The 22500-nt window shown below is 44.5% G+C and overlaps 1 protein-coding gene across 1 annotated transcript in view; it reads right to left on the bottom strand.

The window, feature by feature from the left end:
* LOC135115091 (protein slit-like) overlaps window positions 1-22500 on the bottom strand; it is a gene marked incomplete at its 5' end in the record, with an annotated part of 139437 nt that overhangs the window by 60679 nt on the left and 56258 nt on the right. The window contains one exon of the mRNA XM_064031583.1: window positions 2955-3026. Coding sequence (XP_063887653.1) covers window positions 2955-3026 — 72 coding nt within the window. The remainder of the gene's footprint in view (window positions 1-2954; window positions 3027-22500) is intronic.

The raw sequence follows: 22500 nt of genomic DNA, 5'->3' as shown, positions 1-22500 counted from the left end.
GACAAGGGAATAAAAGTTACGATGGGCGTGAGAAAACAAAGATGGCGGGAAATGAAGATGAATTTCCCATTTTTTTTTTTTTTTACGAGAATTTTTATTGGTAATCTAGAAAAAAATGTTGATGTAATCGTGTAATCTATTTAGTTATAAAGAAATACAAATAATTACTTTTTTTTTGTACAGTTATTCCAGACATTACGTTGACAGGTGTGAGGTGATTAATGTATCATATTTTCTGTATACTACCTGATGTATTTTCTTCTCAGTATGTATAGAGTATTTCTCCTTGAGCTACCTAGTATATTTTTCTATATGCTGTGTAATATATATATTTTGTATGCTGTATTATGTATTTTTCTCGGTATGATGCCAATGTATTTTTCTCCGTACGCTGCGTAATGCATTTCCCCCCAGACATCTTGTAATTCCAGACACACAGCGGTCCTTGGCACTTCTTGGAAAGCTGGGAGGATGGGAGGATTGCTTCGTCCCTCCAGCACTACCACCACCACCACCACCACCACCTCAGTCCCAGCATGCAGTAGAGACCAGCTACCTGTAAACTATCTGAAAATTATCCTCGTATGTACCACGCGTATCTCAATTTCCGTATCGGTTAATCTGAATCTAATCCCCGGACCAACACAACACGCACAGATCCGGTATATAATAAACCCCGCTACCTGCACCTGACAATTATCTATGCGTGTACCTGCAATGTGCATCTTCATCTCCGTATCTTCTAATCAGCATCTCGCCTCATCCCTCACAAGCCTCATTGCTCTATGCACATTGAATAAAACTGACGTAACAAAATGGAGAGACTGAACGTAAAAGAATATGCTTGTTAATTATATGAAGACGATGCATTTGTCTTCCTGTGGGTAGAGAAGAGGGAGAGAGAGTGAGATGAGGGGGCGGAGAGGTCTTTTCGTCTCCCATGGCCAAGTAAGGAGCACAGGGACCTTCTCTTGATAACGCTCTCTCCCTTTCGGGGTGACCTGGAGGCCCTGAGGTGTACCTGACGAGAAACCAGACCTCAGGGAAGTAAATGAAGAGGAAAGACTTGAATCGCCTTCCTGAACATCACCCTGAACGTCCCTTGCCGCCCCGCCCTCCTCACGCTCCCTTCCTGACCACCTCCACACGCCTCGAGCCCTTTACTCATCCCTGGATCCCTTAAAGCGTGCAATCCAAGGAATCTGAACCCGTGAAGCGAGGTAAGTAATAGAAAGATACAAGGAGATAAGCGTAAATGGGGGAATAGGTAAAGGTGCACTTCAGATAAGGGACGCGTCAGTTTGAGGTTGATGGAGTGCAGAGTGGAAGTGAGTGAAGGCGTGGCAACACACTGACGTCCATTGCACCACGGCCAGTATTAAAAAACGCTTTGCTCTCTCACCACGGCTATTTTCAAAGGCTACATACATGATTTGCAGAGTTTTCAAGTGCGTTTTTCCTCTTGATAATGTAGAAATCTTATTAATGTCACCAAAACAACAAAAATATCCTTAAAAACCAGTGTATCTTCATCTAGAGCTTGAAAGTAGTGGAGATGCAGCCAGATGTGTTTCAGAATATGGTCCCACACAAGGCGAGGGTCAAATAGATCAAGTCTGAAGGGACGGTAAAAAGTTAACTAATGTGACGTGAGGAGGAGCGCAAGACTGATTAACATATGGAAATTAACCTTATCTTCAATTTCTCTGTCTTCGATCTTTACAGGACAGCGAGGGAAGGTGAGTTGATTGAGAGTTCTTTTTTTTTCCCTCTAGTTTTTCTTCAACTAGTTCCCTTTAAAACATTTTCATGATTACATTCTCTTCAGTTTCTTTGCATCCTCACCCCCAATCTTTACAAATTCATTGAGGGAAGTGGAATGGGTTGAGATATCCTGTGTTTCACATATGTATATATTTTTTCTATTTCAATCTATCTATTAATTTTATACTGAATTACTTACATATATTTATGAGTTCATTTCTATATATTTATTTCATTTAATTTTTGCTGTCTCTCTCATAAAACAACCAGTTCCATTAGCAGACTCCCTCAGGCCTCTGCTGTCCAGTCTCCATCAATGAACTCTACCTCTGAGCCTCTGCCATCCAGCCCCCAACGATAGAAAAGTCTGTGGGCCTTTGTTTCCAGCGCACCAAACACCCACCTGGGGCCTCTATTATCCAGCTCCCAGTCTTAGAACAGTCTACCTTTGGCCCTCTCTTGTCCAATCCCCACAAAAAAGTCAACGTAGAAGACTCAACATATAGGAGTCGCGACCCTGACGACCCTGGCCACTGCTTCCCGTCTGAAGGAAGCGACAGTAATAGTAAAGTGTGCAAGGACTCGCTGGGGGGAAAGTGTAAACAGAGTGACAAAAATAAAAATACGTGTAACCGGTGACAAAATTAAATCTACGCGTTAACTGAGTAACAAGACAAAATATACGAGTAAACAAAGTAACAAAACTAAATATACATATAAAAAGAGTGACAAAATTAAACATGCGTGTAAACAGACTAACAAAACTTAATCTACGAGTAAACAGAGTAACAAAACAAATTCTTCAACACACACACAAATAAAAAAAATAAAAAAAATCGCATTAAGGCTACCAGGGAACATTCCAGTCCATTTAGTGTTCGGGCGACATCGCAACACCCTCCATGTACTTTATTGTATTTCTTCACCCGGCCAAACAGCATTATTCCCTCCTCCTAAATTCCATTACCCTTCCCATTTACTCGTACATTCTCACCGTCACCGTCTCCATCCCTCTCTTGTCCCTCTGGTATCTTCTATCTCCTCCAGCTCACCATTAACCGTGCCATTTACTCCTTCCCTTCCATCAGTCAGCCCAAGCATCCCTCCACCCTCTGTCCGTCACTTATCGCAGCCTTCCCCACTCCTCCCTTTCTCCCCGAAGCGTCAACACAGCAGCAGGCGGTACTCACAGTCTCTCCAGTTTGTGCAGGTCCTGGAACGCTCCCTGCTCGATCGTGTGCAGCTTGTTGTCGTGAAGTTGCCTGCAAGAAAGAGAAGATTGGTTAGGGAGTGTTTGACGTATGAGGAAAAGGAAAATGGAAGGGATATTAGTGAGAAGTTAAAAAAAGAATGGCAAGGGATGAAGGAGTTAGGAAAATGTAATCGTGCAAGGAAGGAGGAAAGGTATAAAGGAGTTGAAGAAAAGGGAGTGAGATAAGGAAAGTACTTAGCCACTGGATGAGGAGGGGAATGAGATAGGAAGGGAGATGGAGGGGATGAGGGAATTATAGAGGAATGAATGAATGAAGGAAGGGGGAAATAAAGGAAAGAGAATGGCGAAAAGGAAAGAGGGAAGAAGGAAAAAAAAAAGGACGGAAAAGGATAATCCAATATTATTTTGTATGGTATCCCGCCCCTTTGTTCTCTAATACGATTTCGTTACTACGTCATTTATTTCAATAATATCCCGCGACAGACAGTACGATGGCATTTCTTTATGTAAATGTTCCTGTTTCTGAAAGTTTGCTTATATTTTTCTCTATTTTACTCAACCCTCCATCACTCCGTCCATTTTGTCCCATTCATATATTCGTCCATCAATACATTTTTGGGACAACTCGTACATCCACCTGTCACGATCACCTTGTACACATTCATATATTTGTCCATCCTTTCCGGCCACTCCTTGCCTCTCCACTCTCACTGTTTACCTGTCAGCACACCTGCCTCGCCGCTCTTCCTCCCTCCCACCCGGCGCCCACACCATCGCCTCAAACGAACAAAGTCGATCATGTTACGTCCATCTCTCAAATTCTTCTCGTGCTCAGTTTACTCCCGCCCTTCCTGTCGCTTGGTCAGGGCCTCGCGTGGGCGTGCGGGGCGTGGCGCGGCACTGCTTAGCATACTTGTACAGCGCGGTCAGATCAACTTTGTGAATGAAGGAGACAAGTGAATGAGACAAGCCTCTCTCTCTCTCTCTCTCTCTCTCTCTCTCTCTCTCTCTGAACAATAGATACTAAACGTTACGTACTTGCTGATACAGAAAACACACCATGCTAAATACAATTATCGGAGCGCTAGTTGAAATATTTACCTTTATACACGCCGCAAATCACCCGCTTATCGAGAAACATACGAGGTGCACAACACACAATGCAATAACCCATACCGGGCCAACACACCTGCGGGGCGCCGCCACACAACAAAATCGCGCATGATCATAACTAAGTCACCGTCAGTGGGCGGCCACCCAACTCACTCGCGGCAAAAACAACTCCCCGACCCGGACGCGCCCTCCTAGGCTTCGCTGCTCGCGTGGGAGACACATAGAGAGCCTCACTGGGGGTAGGAAGAGCAAGGGAGGAGGAGTGAAGTCGCCGCTACTCCCTGACACACACGTTGATCCCCGACAGCCGCCTCCCTCTCGACGCGAAGCCGCCTTTACATTTTCCTTCCGTCGAGGTATTAATGAATAGCCTTTCCGTATATATATTTCGTTTACGACACCTCTTCTTTCTTGGGGCGGCAGTAAAACGTTTTTTTTTTTTTCGACTATCTTCCTTTAGAACGTGTGTGTGTGTGTGTGTGTGTGTGTGTGTGTGTGTGTGTGTGTGTGTGTGTGTGTGTGTGTGTGTGTGTGTGTGTGTGTGTGCGCGCGGCTGGCTGTGTGTAATTGCTGCAAGTTTACAAGCTGTGGGGATTAAAACGAGAAGGTGCGGTCAGCTTAAGGCTCCCGTGTGGGCCGCCACCAGCACCTTCACACTGCCTTCACCTGCTTAGCAATGCTGGGGAGTGTGGCGGAGTGCTGGGCGAGAGCAGCAGGAGGGGACGGCCCACGTGGGAGGCCCTAGACACGCAGCGGGCAAACTAAGGGCACGAGAGGCAACTACACCCTGTTAGGCCCAGCGGCGGCGCTCCTAAGTCACATTCCCCAGATAGACGACTCTGATACTTGCCAAATTCAACGCGAGCAATGCTGTAAGACGACGACACGCAGAGGGGAAGCTAGACAGCGTCGCGCGGCTCGGGGTGCGGAGTCGGGTGGGATTCATGTGAGGGCGCGCACGACAGGCCTTGGTACTACATTCCTTTGCCTGAGACGTCGCAGCCTCCCACTCCAGACAGGTTTGACTTCGAAGTAAACTGTTTATAGGTTCCCCTCCTTGACGTCTTTGGCTCAATGTTATCATGAGTTATTTATCTTCCACACCCACCGCCTCGGGGCTTCGGGGCGTCCTCTTCCTCCTCCTCTTCCTCTTCCTCAATAAGGTGGTAATTTTGACGAGGAAATTTACGGGAACGTGCCCTCACCTGCGCAACTAATAATTTTTCTCTCCTAATTTCGCAGCTCGTCTGTGCTGTTGCCACTCACCACGCCGCCAGTAAAGGGCATCACATAATATGTATTCCTTATATGGCCAGGCAGCTCCGCGATACTTTTTGCAGCGGGTCACAGCAACACCTCAGGGACTTGCGGGGAAAAAGGCGATTTCTTTTTTCTAATTGCGTCGCTGATTCATTTTTGAAATTTCATATAATATTTGTCAGAAAATTAGAAAAAAAAAAAAAAACATTTTGGTGCACTCTGAGTTGTTCTCATTACAAAACTACCAAAGAACATTTTTAGAAACAAGATGGATAACTATACAATAATTAGTAATGAGGAGTGTTATTTACAAGCAAGCAGAGCGGGCGCTAGTCAGTGGTATCGCGGGAGGCCATCATCTCGTTAGTTCAATCTGATCAGCTTACCAATGTAAATATAATGCAACATTATTAATTTATTTTATTAGCAGCACGCTCAAGATTACTATAGTGTCGGGCGCTGCATATGAATCTCCCACACCTACCGCACTCTCCCACACCTGCTCTCGCCGACCCGCGCCCACATCTGACTCGCGTGAGCTTGTCTCGTAAGTCAAACGTGATTTTATGAACAATTAGTTCACGACCATGAAAAAAAGAATAACTGCACCATCTTTCCCGGTGCGTGGCGGCGCGGCGGCGGTGCGTGGCGGCATGATGGTCCAGTGGTGGTGCGTGGTGGCTTGGTGGTGGTGCATAGCGGTGCAGTGGTGATGTATGGTGGTGGGGTGGTGGTGCGTGGCGGTGCGGCGGGCCGGGTCCTGCCAGCCTGTTTGTTTGTTTGGTTTGCGCCGCGCCTGGCTGGTGTGTTCTATGGGCGTTGTTCAGGGTGGCTTTGTTTACTTGAGAGGCCGAACAGGTGCCCATTCTCCCTGTGACTTCCTCCAAGTGTCACTGCGTCTGAGTCTGTTGTTAACTGGAGGAGGAGAGGCCGCCGCAGGACGCAGCGCCGTGGCATGCTCGGCGCGCCCTGCCACGTCTCGTTAACAACAGCGGCCACATTAATTATGAATCAACCTCACTAGGCGTCAGTCACCCCCGCCCAGCCAGCCAGCGGGTTAGTTATCCGGGCTGTCAGTTACTCAGTCCAGCGTCTTGTCAACTCCGCAGTTAGTCAGTTGATCAACGGGCTTGTCTGTTAGTAAATCCAAGTAAATATAACCAGTCAGTCAGCGCCTCAGTAGGTCAGGTCATGAAGCTTTCAGTTAGCTTATTTTCATGTCAGTCTGGCGTTGAGGCTTCCAAGACTTATGAAGCTTAGAATGGTCTCGTGCCTCAAAAGGGGATTCGGTGAGTGGCTGTACAACACACTCATTTAGGAATCTTTCACCAGAGCGCTGAGTCCATCTCACACACACACACACACACACACACACACACACACACACACACACACACACACACACACACACACACACACACACACACACACACACACAGGATCCGTGCTGCGGCAAACCAGTCCACGGATCAAGCTTTATTTCTCAGGTGGGAACAGAAAAATAAACCCCGGCATCAAGATTTTCTACGATGAACCAAATTACAATTAAATCTTACATTGCAGGTGGTGTACTCTCTCTCTCTCTCTCTCTCTCTCTCTCTCTCTCTCTCTCTCTCTCTCTCTCTCTCTCTCTCTCTCTCTCTCTCTCCTCAATGAAATGTGGTTCTGGAAAACGAAGATCGATAACCGCAAGTTTCGCAGAAATCTCCGAATGGCAACGAGGATTTAAGAAATGACCATGCAAACTTAACCTGCCCGCACCTTTTCCCCCAATAAGGCCCGCCAGGTATTAATAATCCACAGGTGGGGTCAGGATGATGAGTCAAACCCTCCCAAAAATACATAGCGTCTTAAACTAATATTTTGAACCGTCTCGGAGCCGCCTGCGATCACGGACAAAAATAGTGCACGAGGGGAACTAGTTTTTTTGGCGGAGGATCTCATTTGCATACGAAACACCATGTGGCGGGAGTATTTACAACGTGTGCGCGATAACTCGACCCGCCGCTGTACTGCTACGAGGGTACGATCGAGGCGAGAAGGATTTATTCGGGCAGCAAATTAAAATGTAAATAGCAGAATGAATCCAACACACGAGGGGAGACGTGCGGATGAGACATGAATAAGGGGATTGGGAGAGGAGACTGGCGGCCCACTAGACAGCTGAAGAACGGCACTGCGCAAGGCATTCTCGCTAACATTTTCCCATTAAGAAACTCCGTATTCAGAAACGCTTTTACTCTTTCACCAAGACTAATTTTAAAGACTAAAGAGATGATACGCCAGGTTCACACGACTGTTTCTCCTGTTAGTAATGTAGAAATCGTGTTAATCTGCCATTAGAACCATGTAAAAAAAACACCATTAAAAACCCACGTAGCTTCAACAAGAGCCTTTGGAAAGTAGTAGAGACGCGGCGCAGTGTTTCAGAATATGGTACAAACTCATCACTATCACTGCTTGGACATTTTCTCCGTCCGTACCTTATGATTTTTAACGCATTATCATACTCATGCAGAGACTTTAACGCCCGCGAGCCACAGCGATATCAATCTACGTGAACATATGCAAATTCCCTTTGAAATATTTCGAGATTCTTCCGTATCTTAAACGTGGAGGAAGGAAGGAGAGCATCGAGATGGAACGGGAGGAAGAGGAGGAGGAAGGGAGAGGAGGCGAAAGGGAATGGGGAAGGAGATAAGAGGTGCATAGTGTTGATAAAGGAGGATGAATGGATGAAGGGGGAGTATTGGACAGGAAGGAAGGGACAGGAGAGGTGTGGGGAGGGAGGCAGGGAGGGAGGAACGGAAGGGAGAGAAAAGGGAGGTGACGAGGGAGAAGGACACGAGGGAGAGAAAGGAGAAAGGTGGCTTGGTGGGTGGGCGAAGGGTGAGAGAGAGAGAGAGAGAGAGAGAGAGAGAGAGAGAGAGAGAGAGAGAGAGAGAGAGAGAGAGAGAGAGAGAGAGAGAGAGAGAGAGAGAGAGAACACACGTTAGCGATCAACCCACCCACCTATCCATCGCACAATACGTAATAACATGGAAATCTCCCGTACCAGACGCTAACGATGTCCGATACAACCACGATAAAAACCTCCATAAACAAGACTCTTACGCATTACAACAGCGTCTCCTATTGGCTGTTTAGAGGGATATCTGCACGCTGATTGGCTGGTATCACGGGTCCCGACACCTATAGAAGCCTGAGGGAGGGGCGGGGGGTGATTAGTGCCATTGTGGAGGGGTGACGTCCAGGGGGGGAGGTCAAGGGTCTGTCGCGCGCCATTACCTTCCTTCCATCTCCCCCAACCATCCCTCTCCCTCTCCCGGAGTGAGAGAGGGAGAGGGAGTGTCACGTGGCTTTGTTTTTCTCATATTTCCGTCTCAGGTTTTGTTGTGTTTATTTTTGGTGAGGTGTGTGTGTGTGTGTGTGTGTGTGTGTGTGTGTGTGTGTGTGTGTGTGTTCCTGTTTTTTTTTTTTTTTCGTGGTATCTGAAGCGTTCATTTATTCCTTCATTCCTTTGTCGGTCTCAGTTTCTCACGTAAAGACTTCACAAAAAATCCAGCGGCATTAACATTCCCTCATTTCTTGCACTTTTCCGTCTCTCTCTCTCTCTCTCTCTCTCTCTCTCTCTCTCTCTCTCTCTCTCTCTCTCTCTCTCTCTCTCTCTCTCTCTCTCTCTCTCTCTCTCTCTCAATATTAAACTTCCAACATAAAAAAGCAAAAGAAAAGCGACCAAATGAAATGAAAAATATGTAATGTGTAAAAATCCAGAGAATAAAAACTAGAATTCTTAATAATTTTGATGTGAAAATATGCAGCTATGTAGTGTGTGTGTGTGTGTGTGTGTGTGTGTGTGTGTGTGTGTGTGTGTGTGTGTGTGTGTGTGTGTGTGTGTGTGTGTGTGTGTGTGTGTGTGTGTGTGTGTGTGTGTGTGCATTCAAAGTAAAACACAAATGGAAATCGAATAAATCCACGCAAACAGACACACGAACACACAGCAGGTTACAAGTTTACCATAAAACACTGGTTAATTTCACTCCCACCGAGGGCGCTACACGTGCAGGGGACAGGTGCATGTGTAGGCTAATGAATACAGGTGCTTGAGTGAGTTCACCTGGCAATCAGAACCCAGGTAGCCGCGCCAGACACCATCCAGCATCACACTCCAGCCGGTATTCTGAAAGGCTTTGTTCTTTCTCCGCAACTGTTTTCAAAAACTGTTTCTCCTGTTAATGATGTGGAAGTTTTGTTAATTTGCCACTAAAATGGTAAAAATATCCTTAAAAACCCGTGTATTTTCAACTAGTCTTTTCAAAGTAGTGGAGATTCATCGCAGGAATGTTTCAGAATATAGTTTTATAATTAGATACCTTTTTTTCTTTTTTTTTTCTTTTGATGAGTGGAGTAAATTCAGTTAAATCTAATATATTTCCTGTCGTGTTAAACAATATTCGTGTAAAAAACTAGTGTAAACCAAGTCACCTGTAATAATATGCACTAGAGAGCCAGTTCACATGGCGGTGTGTAAATCAAGTGACGGTGATGGTGACGGTGATGGTGATGGTGTGGGTTTAAGGAGGCGTTACTCAGGCCAAGGCAGCTGCGTGCAGGGGTCGAACTCGCTATCTTGCGGCTCAGCGTCCCACACATAATTGCGGAGCCACTCGGTTTCTCAACAAACACCGAGAGTTGTTTTTTCAGCTCTTCTCTCTCCTCACTCTACGAATTATTACAGTTATAAATTTTGTAGTTCTACGAGTTTTTTTTATATATTTTTTAATTATTTCTTCTTCCTGTTCTTTCATTTACCTCTTTTTCTCCCCTCACTTGAAATTATCATTCCTGGAAATGCCTGCGGCCCACGAGTGTTTTCTTTTTATTAATGAGTCAGTGAATTTTATGGAAACATAATTCGTGCGGTGCTTTGTTAATGAAGTACAGGGTGGGCATAAAGTCATAAGCCTCATATTTAATTCGATAAGTACACAACCACAGCGAGGACCGGCGGGCTAATGTGTGCTCTCAGAATCACTAATTCAAGAGGTGATCTGACGAGTTGTTAGTTGTGAAATTACTCTCTCATTTGTCAAATCTCAGATGGTTTTGAATGTGTTAACCCTTTTATTGCTATGGACGTCTTATGTTAGCACTGAGATACTGTAATAAATTGTTTGGATGGACATGAAGAGGGAAACACTATGAAGTTAATGTAATCTTTGAGAGGTAGCGAAGGACATTTTCAAAAGACTAGTATAAAAACAAGTCTTTTAAAATTTATAGATGATTAAGGGAAAGACTGATTGACAGTGAAAGGGATAATAGATTACGTAAGATTTTTATTCCTCTTACCCTACACATCAACACAGACTGTTTACACTAATACATCACAGTGGCAATGATGCGCAATATAATATCCTCCACACAGCTTTCCTCTTCTTGCGTAGACACATTCCACGAACTTATCACAATACAATATTCAGATTTACATCTTTACACGGTACAGAATTGAATATATTTCCCGCGATCCCGGAAAATGAATACTTCAGTAAATATTCCAGTCTCTCCACTGTCTAGGATTCAATAACTTTCTCGTGGCATCACAAAATTAATACTTCACTGAGATCTCCACTCCTAACACGATCCGGGATTCCATAAGTCTCTTGTCACTCCACGAAATAAATACAAGAAGGACTCCAGCCTTTCGGAACTCCATCTTTCTTACGGCTCATAGGGAATATATACTTCAATTAGCATTCCACGTCAAGGGTAAGGGAAAAGACACTAAGTTAAGACACAGACGAGCACAACTTAGGAGGTAAAGGCGTGGGGGTAGACAGGCGAGTCCCTCTCTTAGCCACACCTGCACGGGAAAGGTGTTGGGAGCTTCGTTTCGCTGCTCAGGCCAGGTATCTCTAGATCGCCAAGTATCAGGTTCCTTGACTAGAGGGGAAGATAAGAAATAAAACGAGGAGGGATGGGACAGCGGAGAGGAAGAGGGGCGGAAAACACTGCTGGACGAGGACGGAAAACACGCTAAAAAATGGAGATAAAAAGTGAAAGAAATTAAGAAGGAAGCGTCTGGGGGATTAAGAGAAAGAATTATGTAATGAGGAAACACGGAGGCGGCGGAGGCGAGGGGACGAAAGAATGTGGAGGCAGAAAAATCGCAGAATATCAAGAAGAGGAGGAAGACATTCTAGGATTATTACACAGTTAGGAAATAATTTGAAGAAGAGAACGTGGAATATGAAGGAAAGAAAATGACTGGCGAGGTGCTCTGTGAGGGCCGCGAGGAAAATGAGGAAAAAATGGAAAAAAAAGAACAAGACGCAGAAGGAAGAAGAGGAATAAGAAGAGGAGGATGGAAGTTCGACACGTCCTATGGAATGAGAGGAAGGGAAGTGGAAGGATATAATGAAGGAAAGAGAATAAGCGTGAAGAGCACACATATTTCAAGAGTTTTTCTCATAATTTCCCAGTTTTTGTGGTCGTTTTTTCCCTGCTTAAGCACCTCATAAACCTCTCCCTCTTGAGTTCCAGCTCCTCCCACTCTCACCATCACCACTCCTCTCCCTCCCTCTCTGCCATATCTCCCCTCACCCTCCCCCCCCCAAGTAACTTCCATACTTGAGATAAGGAACTGAAAGATTGAGAAAGTTTAACGAATGACCTAAACTTTCTTATCTACGTAATAAATCGCTGAATCTCTCCGTACATTGCGCAGCTGAGGCCTTTGTGATGTGCCAATTTTATGCCCATGAAAAGTGGCAGACTGGCGGGAAGGATTTAAGACTGTATTGTGAAACTTGTGGCCTCTTTAATCTGCCTGAAAAAAAGAAGAATCAATTAAGAAACTGCCTTAACGGGAAGACTTACGGTCGTGTGTGTGTGTGTGTGTGTGTGTGTGTGTGTGTGTGTGTGTGTGTGTGTGTGTGTGTGTGTGTGTGTGTGTGTGTGTGTGTGTGTGTGTGTGTGTGTGTGTGTGTAGCCATATTGTGTATATCTATGTTTGTGTACGCTTGGCTTGGTGTGTACGTATGTAAATGTGTACGTGTGTGGGTGTGTACGTGTGCCGGTGTGTGAGGAACGTCGGGATGAGAATTAATTATTCCTCGGTCTGGTCTCTTTCTCTCTCTCTCTCTCTCTCTCTCTCTCTCTCTCTCTCTCTCTCTCTGCTTTACCTCTTCGCAAATATTCTTTCTGCCATTTTCATTGTCGTAATATTATATTCTAGTGCCTTTAAAGTAGTAGTAGTTCTAATAGTAGTAGTAGTAGTAGTAGTAGTAGTAGTAGTAGTAGTAGTAGTAGTAGTAGTAGTAGTAGTGGTGGTGGTAGTAGTAGTGGTGGTAGTAGTGGTGGTGGTGGTAGTAGTGGTAGTAGTAGTAGTAGTAGTAGTAGTAGTAGTAGTAGTAGTAGTAGTAGTAGTAGTAGTAGTAGTAGTAGTAGTAGTAGTAGTAGTAGTAATAGTAGTAGTAGAACATAAAAGAAGAGGGAAAGGACAAACAGCAAAAGACCCGTTGATCAACACGAGGACAAGTATGTGATAAGCAACACTGTCTAATCTGAATCAAGAGACGTAGGACAGAAAGGCTCGCATTCAGAAACACTTTGCTTTCTCACCACGACTAATTTCAAAGACCAGACGTGTTTCCCCTGTTAATAATACAAAAATCTTGCTAATATGTCACTACACCCACTAAAAAACCCTTAAAAATACGTGCCATTTCAACTAGAGCCTTTTGAAAGTAGCGGAGGTTCGGCGAGGAAGTGTTTTAGAATACGGTCCTGAAGGTGAAGGTAAAAAGATAATAATCAAATAATCCTCCTTCTACCGCAGTGTCCAAGTTGTCTCGCGGCCCGCACACCCACGGTCCATAACCCACTGCGCCTGGCTGCTCTGCTCTCAAAGGCCCACCGCTGACCCACTGCCGGAACCCATTTTAATCTAGCAATTTCCGTAACTCATCCAGGGTCGTTTCAAGGCTTCCCGGGCGTAACTGGCAGCGCACGAGGGTCCACTAACTACCCGCCACCTCAGCAACTTTCCCGTAGCACATTAAATCTGAACAACCTTGACAATTGTTGCCACTCCGCCCCCTCCCTCTTTCTCTTTCTCTCGTCTCGACCACTTCGTTTCCTTCCCATTTGAGAGAAAAACTATATACGAGTATGGGAGACACACCTTTGCCGTTCGTCCTTAAAACCTGTACCTTATCGCCTCCTAAACCTTAAGATACCTTTCTCAATTAAGCACCTGATTTGAGAGCTCGACTTTCTCGTATGGATAAGTTGAGGCGCTTCTGATGCCTTCCGTCCTTCTATTCTACCTTGTGGGAGAGAGAGAGAGAGAGAGAGAGAGAGAGAGAGAGAGAGAGAGAGAGAGAGAGAGAGAGAGAGAGAGAGAGAGAGAGAGAGAGTATAATACATGATGCACGTCAAAAATCAAGTTTGCTCACAAGAGTAACCGTCCGAATAATTTAACTCGTCAACCGGATAACTTTTTTATGATTCCTACTTGCCTGCCAGGTCTTGAGAAATCAACTGGATTAATTAAAAACACGATAGCGATTGAATCCAGGCACTTCAATACAATAAGAGACCGTCACTGCAGCAAATCATCTCGTTGTGGATTATAAAGTTACCGAACCAATGAAAGCAACGGGCGAAAAAAAAAGAAAAGAAAAAAAAGGTGAACTGTTTATACTGTTAAAGTTTAGAGGCACGATTAACATTTAAACAAGGGAAAGGGATTCCTAAAGTCAAGTAAATTAAATAAAGCCGAGAAAGAGAGATAGGAGGAAGAGAAAGGGAAAGAGAAGAGGTTTGTAAAATAAATGACACGCGAAGAAAAGCCGGGAAATTGAAATGAGAGGAAGAGAAGGGGAAATAAAAGAGGTTTGTTAAGTAAAGGACACATGAAATAAGTAAAGCCGAGAAAGAAAAAAAGACGGGGAAGGGAAAGGGAAAAAGAAGAAGCTCGTACAGAAAAGGACACATAAAGTAAGGTCAGAGAAACGTAAAAGTCTTGCCTAAGGTTAAAAAGATGAATAAAAAAAACTACAGCTTGTCATGTGCTCCTCAAAAGAACAAGGTTTCGTCTTTTCTCACAAGAATTCACCTCGTTTCATTTTTAGTTCCCAGTCTGAAAACTCCTTAAGTCGTTTCCCTTTTTATCATCTTCCCCTGGGCGTCCTTCTTTTCTCCTTCGTTTTATTTCATCATCTTTCTGGAGTGGCGATTTTTCTTTCTTATACTGACCCCGTCTAGTCTGCAGCTTTGCCTGTCTGTGTGTGTGTGTGTGTGTGTGTGTGTGTGTGTGGATGTCTTGTTTTTGTTATTTTGTTTGTTTGTGTTCGTTTGTGTGTGTGTGTTTTTTTTTTTATGTATGTGTGTGTTGTTCTCTCTCTCTCTCTCTCTCTCTCTCTCTCTCTCCCCCCACCACCACCACCACCACCACCACAACCACTACCATTATCAACCTGCCTAATTAGTAATCTAGAAGGCGTCTGCACACCTTTTACGTTCCCTACACAGAGACACTGGCCCCTCATCGCCTCAGGAGCGCTGATAAGGACACCATCAAGCCCGTAGCAGGTAGACCAACGCCACTGATACTCGCGGCTCCCTTACCAACTCAACACACCTGGACTCAATCACCGCTCCCTGCCACCTGCTCCGTCTGGTGTTGTCCTTCAAGGGTGGAGTGTCCGGGCGGAGTTAAGAAGTATACACGACGCTCAGGAAAGGTGAGTATGTACGTAGGAGTATAAAGCAAATATTGAACGACATATCTAGTTACGCTGGAGATGAGTGTAAGATGTGAAATGCGATTGATTGAAGTGGTGTGGAGAGAGAGAGAGTGTGTGTGTGTGTGTGTGTGTGTGTGTGTGTGTGTGTGTGTGTGTGTGTGTGTGTGAGACTCAGCAGTGTTTGGTGATTGAATCTTGAGTCTGAAAAACAACCTTGATTTGATTATTTGAAGACGAGCTGTTTGTATTACACTTTCAATTTCAGTCTTCTTCACGGGCCGATAACTTCCGCGAACTGTTATTGGCTTACGTTTCTGGTTCGTGAGACTCAATAATAATTCGTCTTCGTGTATCGGTGATCGTTTCTTCGTATCTAAACAACGAGAAACAATCCACTTCCTTCACGTACAATTACCTTCACAGACGGATATTTGCTAACGCTTCCGGTTCGTTAGGTTCATTAGTGCGTGTTCGTATACCAGTGGTGGTGGTCTGCGTATAAACCGCAAGAAAAACGTGTCACTCGTGAATCTTGCGTAACTCTCTGACTGACGGCTGCGGTCTGCTGGGTACAAGTCAAATAGGATCGTGAGCGCGGGATGTTTACAGGCGCCACTTATTGCTCGGCAGCGGGATGGGGCGCTGCTCATTCCTGTTGCTGAGTTTATCGTTGCTCGCTTGACGTTCACTAGACACGCCCTAAAACTTGTATTGCTTTTCATTCACCGAGGCACGTGCACACACACACACACACACACACACACACACACACACACACACACACACTACAGGGAGGCCCCGTCTTGATGCCATTAAATTAAAAGGACTGGACGTAAAAACCGAAACAAAAAATAAATAAAAATAAAAATAGAAATAAATAAATATATAAAATAAATAAAATGAAAATAAATAAATAAATAAATAAATAAATAAAACAGAGACGATGAGTGAACTACATTAGCTGAAAGGAACACTGGGCAAGTATAAGAAAGAAAAAAATGAGTTCAGGTCCTGAGTAATACATATATACAACACACACACACACACACACACACACACACACACACACAATATTCTCACGTACACATAAACGACAAAAACCTCCCGCCGTCCCCAGACTCCCAAAGCTTCGGAGAGGTGAAGAAACAACACCACTTTCCCTTCATCCACAAGACAGAGAGAGAAGAACAAACACACCACAACTTTCCCCATCACGACATCCTCAAGTCCGTCCGAGCACCGAATATTCCTCCTGCTCCACCTCCTGCACACTTCATTTACTCCCTACCTTTGTAATTTTTCCCCTTCAGGCTCGGAAAAAATGTGCAGTTTACGTAACCCATCTACATTCTCCCCCTCTTGCTCCTCTTCCTATTTCCTACCATATACTCGTTCCTCCACCGCCGCCTCCTTCTCTCAGCATTCTTAGCACAACATTAGCATTTTCCACGACCCTACAGTCCCGGCGGGAGGGCGAGGCGCTGAAGATCGGCGTGGAAGGGAGGCGGCGAGTCGGTGGGAGAGTTGGTCGGGGAGTTTGGGAGCCGGGGAAACGCGGTGCTCGCCGACCCTGTTACTTGTTTTTATAATGCTCTTCCGGAACCGTCCTGGAAGGTGCGTCAAGAGAGCCCTTTTTCCCCTCCTCTCCCTCCCCCGCTTCTCCATAGATTAGGGGAGAGGCGTGTTCCTTGTGATGGCTACACGTTTACACGGTGAAAGTCTTCCTTTTTCCCTTTCTTTTGTTGTATGTCTGGGAGGGACTCGGCTTGTGTGTGTGTGTGTGTGTGTGTGTGTGTGTGTGTGTGTGTGTGTGTGTGTGTGTGTGTGTGTGTGTGTGTGTGTGTGTGTGTGTGTGTGTGTGTGGAGAATGTGTACACGCCCTCACGTACACGACCACGCCGCAGGTACACACAAGTCCAAGGGGGGAGAGAGAGTGAGCCAGGGGAGGGGAGTAGCCCAGGGCAGCAAACAACAAGAAGGTGTAATGCCCCGCTCACTTCCTGTCGGCGCGGCAGTAACTCACGCAGGTGTCGATGAGTGGCCCGTGCGTCGCTGGCCCCATCAGCCTGTAGCACCGCCTAAGTGGATCCTATTAACCTTGCTACTGGCTGGCTATCTCCCCCTGTCAAAGAAGCCATTCACGCCGCGAATTTATAGCTCAGCAAAGCCCCCTCTGACGGGACTGTAATCCACACGAACCTTAGCCTTAATCTACCTTAATCATCACTACTCACTAACCATACCGTGTCCCTCATTTAATAAGCTAATCGCGCTATGGTAATTACACTCAGACCAGAAACTCGAAGGCAATCAACGGGGCTGTCATATAACGCCGCCCTCACCTGCACCTTACCAGCTCTCGCCAGGAAAGAAAGGCACCAGAGGAAAGAAAAAAGTTACGGAATCTGGAGGAAGAAAAGGAGTTGGGAAGCGAGGAAAGTACACGTGAGGAGCGCAAAGAGGACAGCGCGATTGTGCAAGTTGAGTGTTTTCTTAGTGGAATGAAAGGAACGTGGTGTGTGTGTGTGTGTGTGTGTGATAGGTGGAAGTGTGGGTGGAATGCTGAGGTGAGGGTGTGAGGTGAGGGTGTGGAGGTGAAGCTGTGAGGAGCATAGAAAAGTAAGAGTGGAGAGGAGCGTAGAAAACGACAAGCAGCCAGCCAAACCACACACTCCACTCTGATACTTTCCTTATTTCTAGTGAGGAGAGTGTGGAGAAACTGTGAAGGGGATAGAAAAATAATAAAAAATAAAGAGAAAGATCATGAAAAACAACACCCAGCCAACACTAAAGAACTTACTGTCCTATTTCTACCTCTCTTCCTCCTGCTACTGTTTCTGTTTCTACATTTTTTAACCAAAGCAAAGAGTGTATATTTGTCTACAGTATCTTCTAATGGTTTATCACTCCTCTACACTTCTACTTCTTATTGTTCTGTTCTCTCTTTTTCTACTTTTCGAACCTTCTTACGCCCTTACAAATGAACATCAAGGGATTCTATATACTACACTGCATTGTTCTTTAACGCTTACAACCTCAAATACTTCTACCTCTCTTACTCCTTCTACTTTCCCCTTTTCTACAGCTTTCGGCATTCTTACAGTCTTACAAATGCATATAAAGGGAGTCTTATACTGCCCTATACTGTCCTCTAACGCTTACGCCTCAACAATTCCCCTCTACTACTGTTTCTTTTTCTACACTTTTCGACGTTCTTACGCTGTTACAAATGCACATAAAGGGAGTCTTATACTGCCCTAAACTGTCCTCTAACACTTACCGCCCCCAACACTTCTTCTCCTTCTCCTTTTACTTTTCCTTTTTCTACTCCTTTCAATCTTCTTACACCCTTACACCAGCACATAATGGAAAGTTTACATGCTACACTGTACTGTCCCTCAACACTTGCCGCCCACAACACTCCCAGGAGCCGCCTGACGAAGACCTAACCGAACAACAACAAAACGGAACTTCAGGAAAACCTTTCTTCCCGACAGAGTTCCGAAGTGAAGGACAAACACTTACTGATAACAATATTAATAAAGGTAATGATTTAGTGAGGGAGCAAGACAACGCCACGCCAACGCTACTGGAAATCCGGCCCTTCAGGTGAGTGAGGCAGGTAGGTTTAATTAAAGACAAGTGTCGGCCTATCGTGCGAAGCCTATCAGGGAGGAGAACAAAGCCAGCCAGTCCAGATAAAGAAAAAGGAACAAAGGAAGGAAGGAAGGAGGGAATGGAGGAACGAGCGACTTGAAAAGGAAAGGAGCGAGACGGTTGGGGAGAGAGAGAGAGAGAGAGAGAGAGAGAGAGAGAGAGAGAGAGAGAGAGAGAGAGAGAGAGAGAGAGAGAGAGAGAGAGAGAGAGAGAGAGAGAGTAAATTATTCCACCAGGTGTTATCGGCGTTGGCCAGGTGAGAAAAGCCCAGCACAGCCACACTCGTTAATTAATCCAACAGGTGAACAAGACACCTACCACTGAAACAAGGAAATAATAATAATAATAATAATAATAATAATAATAATAATAATAATAATAATAATAATAATAATAATAAAGAGATGCAGTACAAATTTCAACCTTCTATTTTCTCTATATTAATCTTTTCTCTTCTTACATTTTAAGAAATATGAAAAGGTAAAAATAAAGAGAAAAAAGAAACGGGTAAGGAATTAAAACATTAAATAAAGCAAAAACCGCATTATCCGAGAGAGAGAGAGAGAGAGAGAGAGAGAGAGAGAGAGAGAGAGAGAGAGAGAGAGAGAGAGAGAGAGAGAGAGAGAGAATGGAAAGAGGTGAAATTCTGTGTGTGTGTGTGTGTGTGTGTGTGTGTGTGTGTGTGTGTGTGTGTGTGTGTGTGTGTGTGTGTGTGTGTGTGTGTGTGTGTGTTCGAACAAGGCTCCGGAATTGTCTTTTTCTTCTATTACTGTTAAATTTTTCAGGTTTTTTAAAGTAAATTTCTGTTTTGGCGGCATCGCTTTTTCCATCACATTTAAATTTCACGCTTAATTTATTCTGGTGTTATTTTGTTGTTTGTGTGAGGGGAGAGACAAGAGTAAATCAATAATAGTAAGGAGGAGGAGGAGGAGGAGGAGGAGGAGGAGGAGGAGGAGGAGGAGGAGGAGGAGGAGGAGGAGGAGGAGGAGCGAAAAAAAAAAAACAGCCAATCCTAAAATGATTTTCTATTTTTTTCTCTTCGCGCAAAGTATTATTTTTTTCTGATCATCACTTACACACACACACACACACACACACACACACACACACACACACACACACACACACACACACACACACACTACAACCGCTTCACTGTCTACACAAAATAAAAGACAACAAGCAAAATTACAACACAGTCATGCACAAAACCAAACAATGAATAAAAGAAAATAGCGATTCTGGAAAACTCTGCCCAAGGATTTATTTATTTATTTTTTTTCTGCCAAACCAAGATCGCCCTTACTTGAAAACGTAATTACAGTTCTCGTCCGGTCAGGGAATTGTAACTTAAACAAATAAACGAGTAAAGAAACACGCAATAATTACCTAACACACTTGAAGCACGAGGCAACACATTCAGGAGAGGACACAGGAATATAACGTATGCTTCTACCAGAGAGAGAGAGAGAGAGAGAGAGAGAGAGAGAGAGAGAGAGAGAGAGAGAGAGAGAGAGAGAGAGAGAGAGAGAGAGAGAGAGAGAGAAAAAAAATACTCTCGTGAAAAATTTAATCCATCCCAAGAGTGTGGCGCTCAAAGCACAACGTTCGGAAGGAAAGGTTTCTAAAAGGTTTCTAATTTGCATAACAGCACAGCGGCAGCCTAGGACAGGTAGTGAGGGTTACCTGCCCACCGCGTCCTGCCCCACGCCGCGCCCGCCCTCCACCCTCAGTTATCCTAATGTATTTCTTAACAATTATATAATTTTAACTTTCTACCTGTACCTTACCTGCGCCTTTATTAAATATTCCGCAAGGCCTCAGGTTATAAATCATGATAACAATTAAGGTGCAATATTTCATGAGGGACAGGACTCGCATTCATGTAATTATCCACAGGTAGCTCAGTGAAGCCCACCTGCCCGGGATTCACTTTACCCCTCGGGGACTCAGCACATTTGCACAGTACTGAACCCTATTCTGAAATACTTCTGTGAAACACCTGGACTGCTTTCAAGACTCTCATTGAAGTTACACGGTTTTTTAATGGTGTTTTTACGGTTCTAGTGAGATAATAACGAGATTTATACATTATCAACAGACGAAACACTCTTGAGAACACGGCGAATTATCTCAGTGGACTTGGGAAATAGTCGTGGTGAGAGAACGAAGAGGAGAAAGCTGCACTGGTTTTAAGGATGCTTTTACGATTCTAATGAGAGAATAACGAGCTTTCTACATCAACACTCTTGAGAACCCGTCGAATTACCTCTGTGGCCTTGGAAAGCAGTGAGGAAGCAAAGCGTCTCTCAAAACGGGCCATTATTTGATGAGGAGGGGGAAGTTGTAATAAATCTGAAAAACATTTGCAATCCCCTTCCACAAATTCACTTCATCTACTAAAAGGATTTGCACCTCCAGTCAAGCCGCCACACCCCAATCCACTTTCCGCCTCGCCACAGACAGACAGACAGACAGACAGACAGCCGTGCACGCCGTTCCTCTTCAGTAAACATGTTGCCGTCCACTCCAAGAAAACTCACCGTGAAAATACTCAAATGCTCCCTCTGATTATCCCCCACAGTCGTGTCAATTCCCGCGAGAGGAGATCCTTGTTTATATGAGTACGTGTGTATGTGATGCAGTCTCTACACACTAACAAGATGAGATACAGGAGGTAAAATACACACGTAAGAATGTAATTGTTATTCATTTTATCGTAAAGGTGATGAAATGAAACAATAAATGAAGGATAGACAAGTAATAAATCACTGTTTTTATGTTGTGTTTAGTGGTGTGTGTGTGTGTGTGTGTGTGTGTGTGTGTGTGTGTGTGTGTGTGTGTGTGTGTGTGTGTGTGTGTGTGTGTGTGTGTGTGTGTGTGTGTGTGTGTGTGTAAAAATAGCTAAATCACAACACTAACGATAATAAACAAAAAGTGATAATAGCGATGAATGTTTGTGTGTGTGTGTGTGTGTGTGTGTGTGTGTGTGTGTGTGTGTGTGTGTGTGTGTGTGTGTGTGTGTGTGTGTGTGTGTGTGTGTGTGTGTGTGTGTGTGTGTGTGTGTGTCTAAGCGTAGAATATATGACAAAATGAGAATTCAAGGTTTCATCATATTTTCCCAAGCAAGAAATGTGGTGACGGACTGCCGCTCGTAAATCACGCAGTGTTACCAAGGCGGCAGGACTCTCCTGGGAATGACGAGTGTGCCACGGAGCCAAACCGAACAGCTTATGAATAAATAAAAATCTCTAAAGGCTAAAGACGCAGAAACGAATCGAAATTTGTCATTATTCATCCAATTACTCCAACCTTGACACGCTTACTTACGATCTATTCCATCCACTTATCGCTATTATTTCGTCCTCTTCCTCTTCCTCCTACTCCATCCATTTATCTCCACCCATTCTTCTTCTTTCTCCTCTTCTTTCTCCTACTTTTCGACTTCCATCATCACACCAACAAAACATTTCCTTATCCAAACTAATCTTAACCTAACCTGACCTAAATAAATTACCTTACCTTACCTAACCTTATCAAAAGTAACCTAATCTAACAAAAGCTCACTTCAGTTTTACCTAGGTACATTAACCTAACCAAATCTAAATCAAGCTATTTTAACCTAACTTAGTTTCACCTTACTTCATCTAACCTAACCTAACCTAACCTACCCTAACCTAACCTTACTTAATCAATGTAATCCAACCTAATCTAACATTACCTTACCTTCCTAGCATTACG

This window comes from Scylla paramamosain, chromosome 28 (genome assembly GCF_035594125.1).
Source record: "Scylla paramamosain isolate STU-SP2022 chromosome 28, ASM3559412v1, whole genome shotgun sequence".
NCBI classification, from domain to species: Eukaryota; Metazoa; Arthropoda; class Malacostraca; order Decapoda; family Portunidae; genus Scylla; species Scylla paramamosain.
The sequence above is the reverse complement of the archived record's forward strand: the minus strand, read 5'-3'. Positions and strand labels throughout refer to the sequence as shown.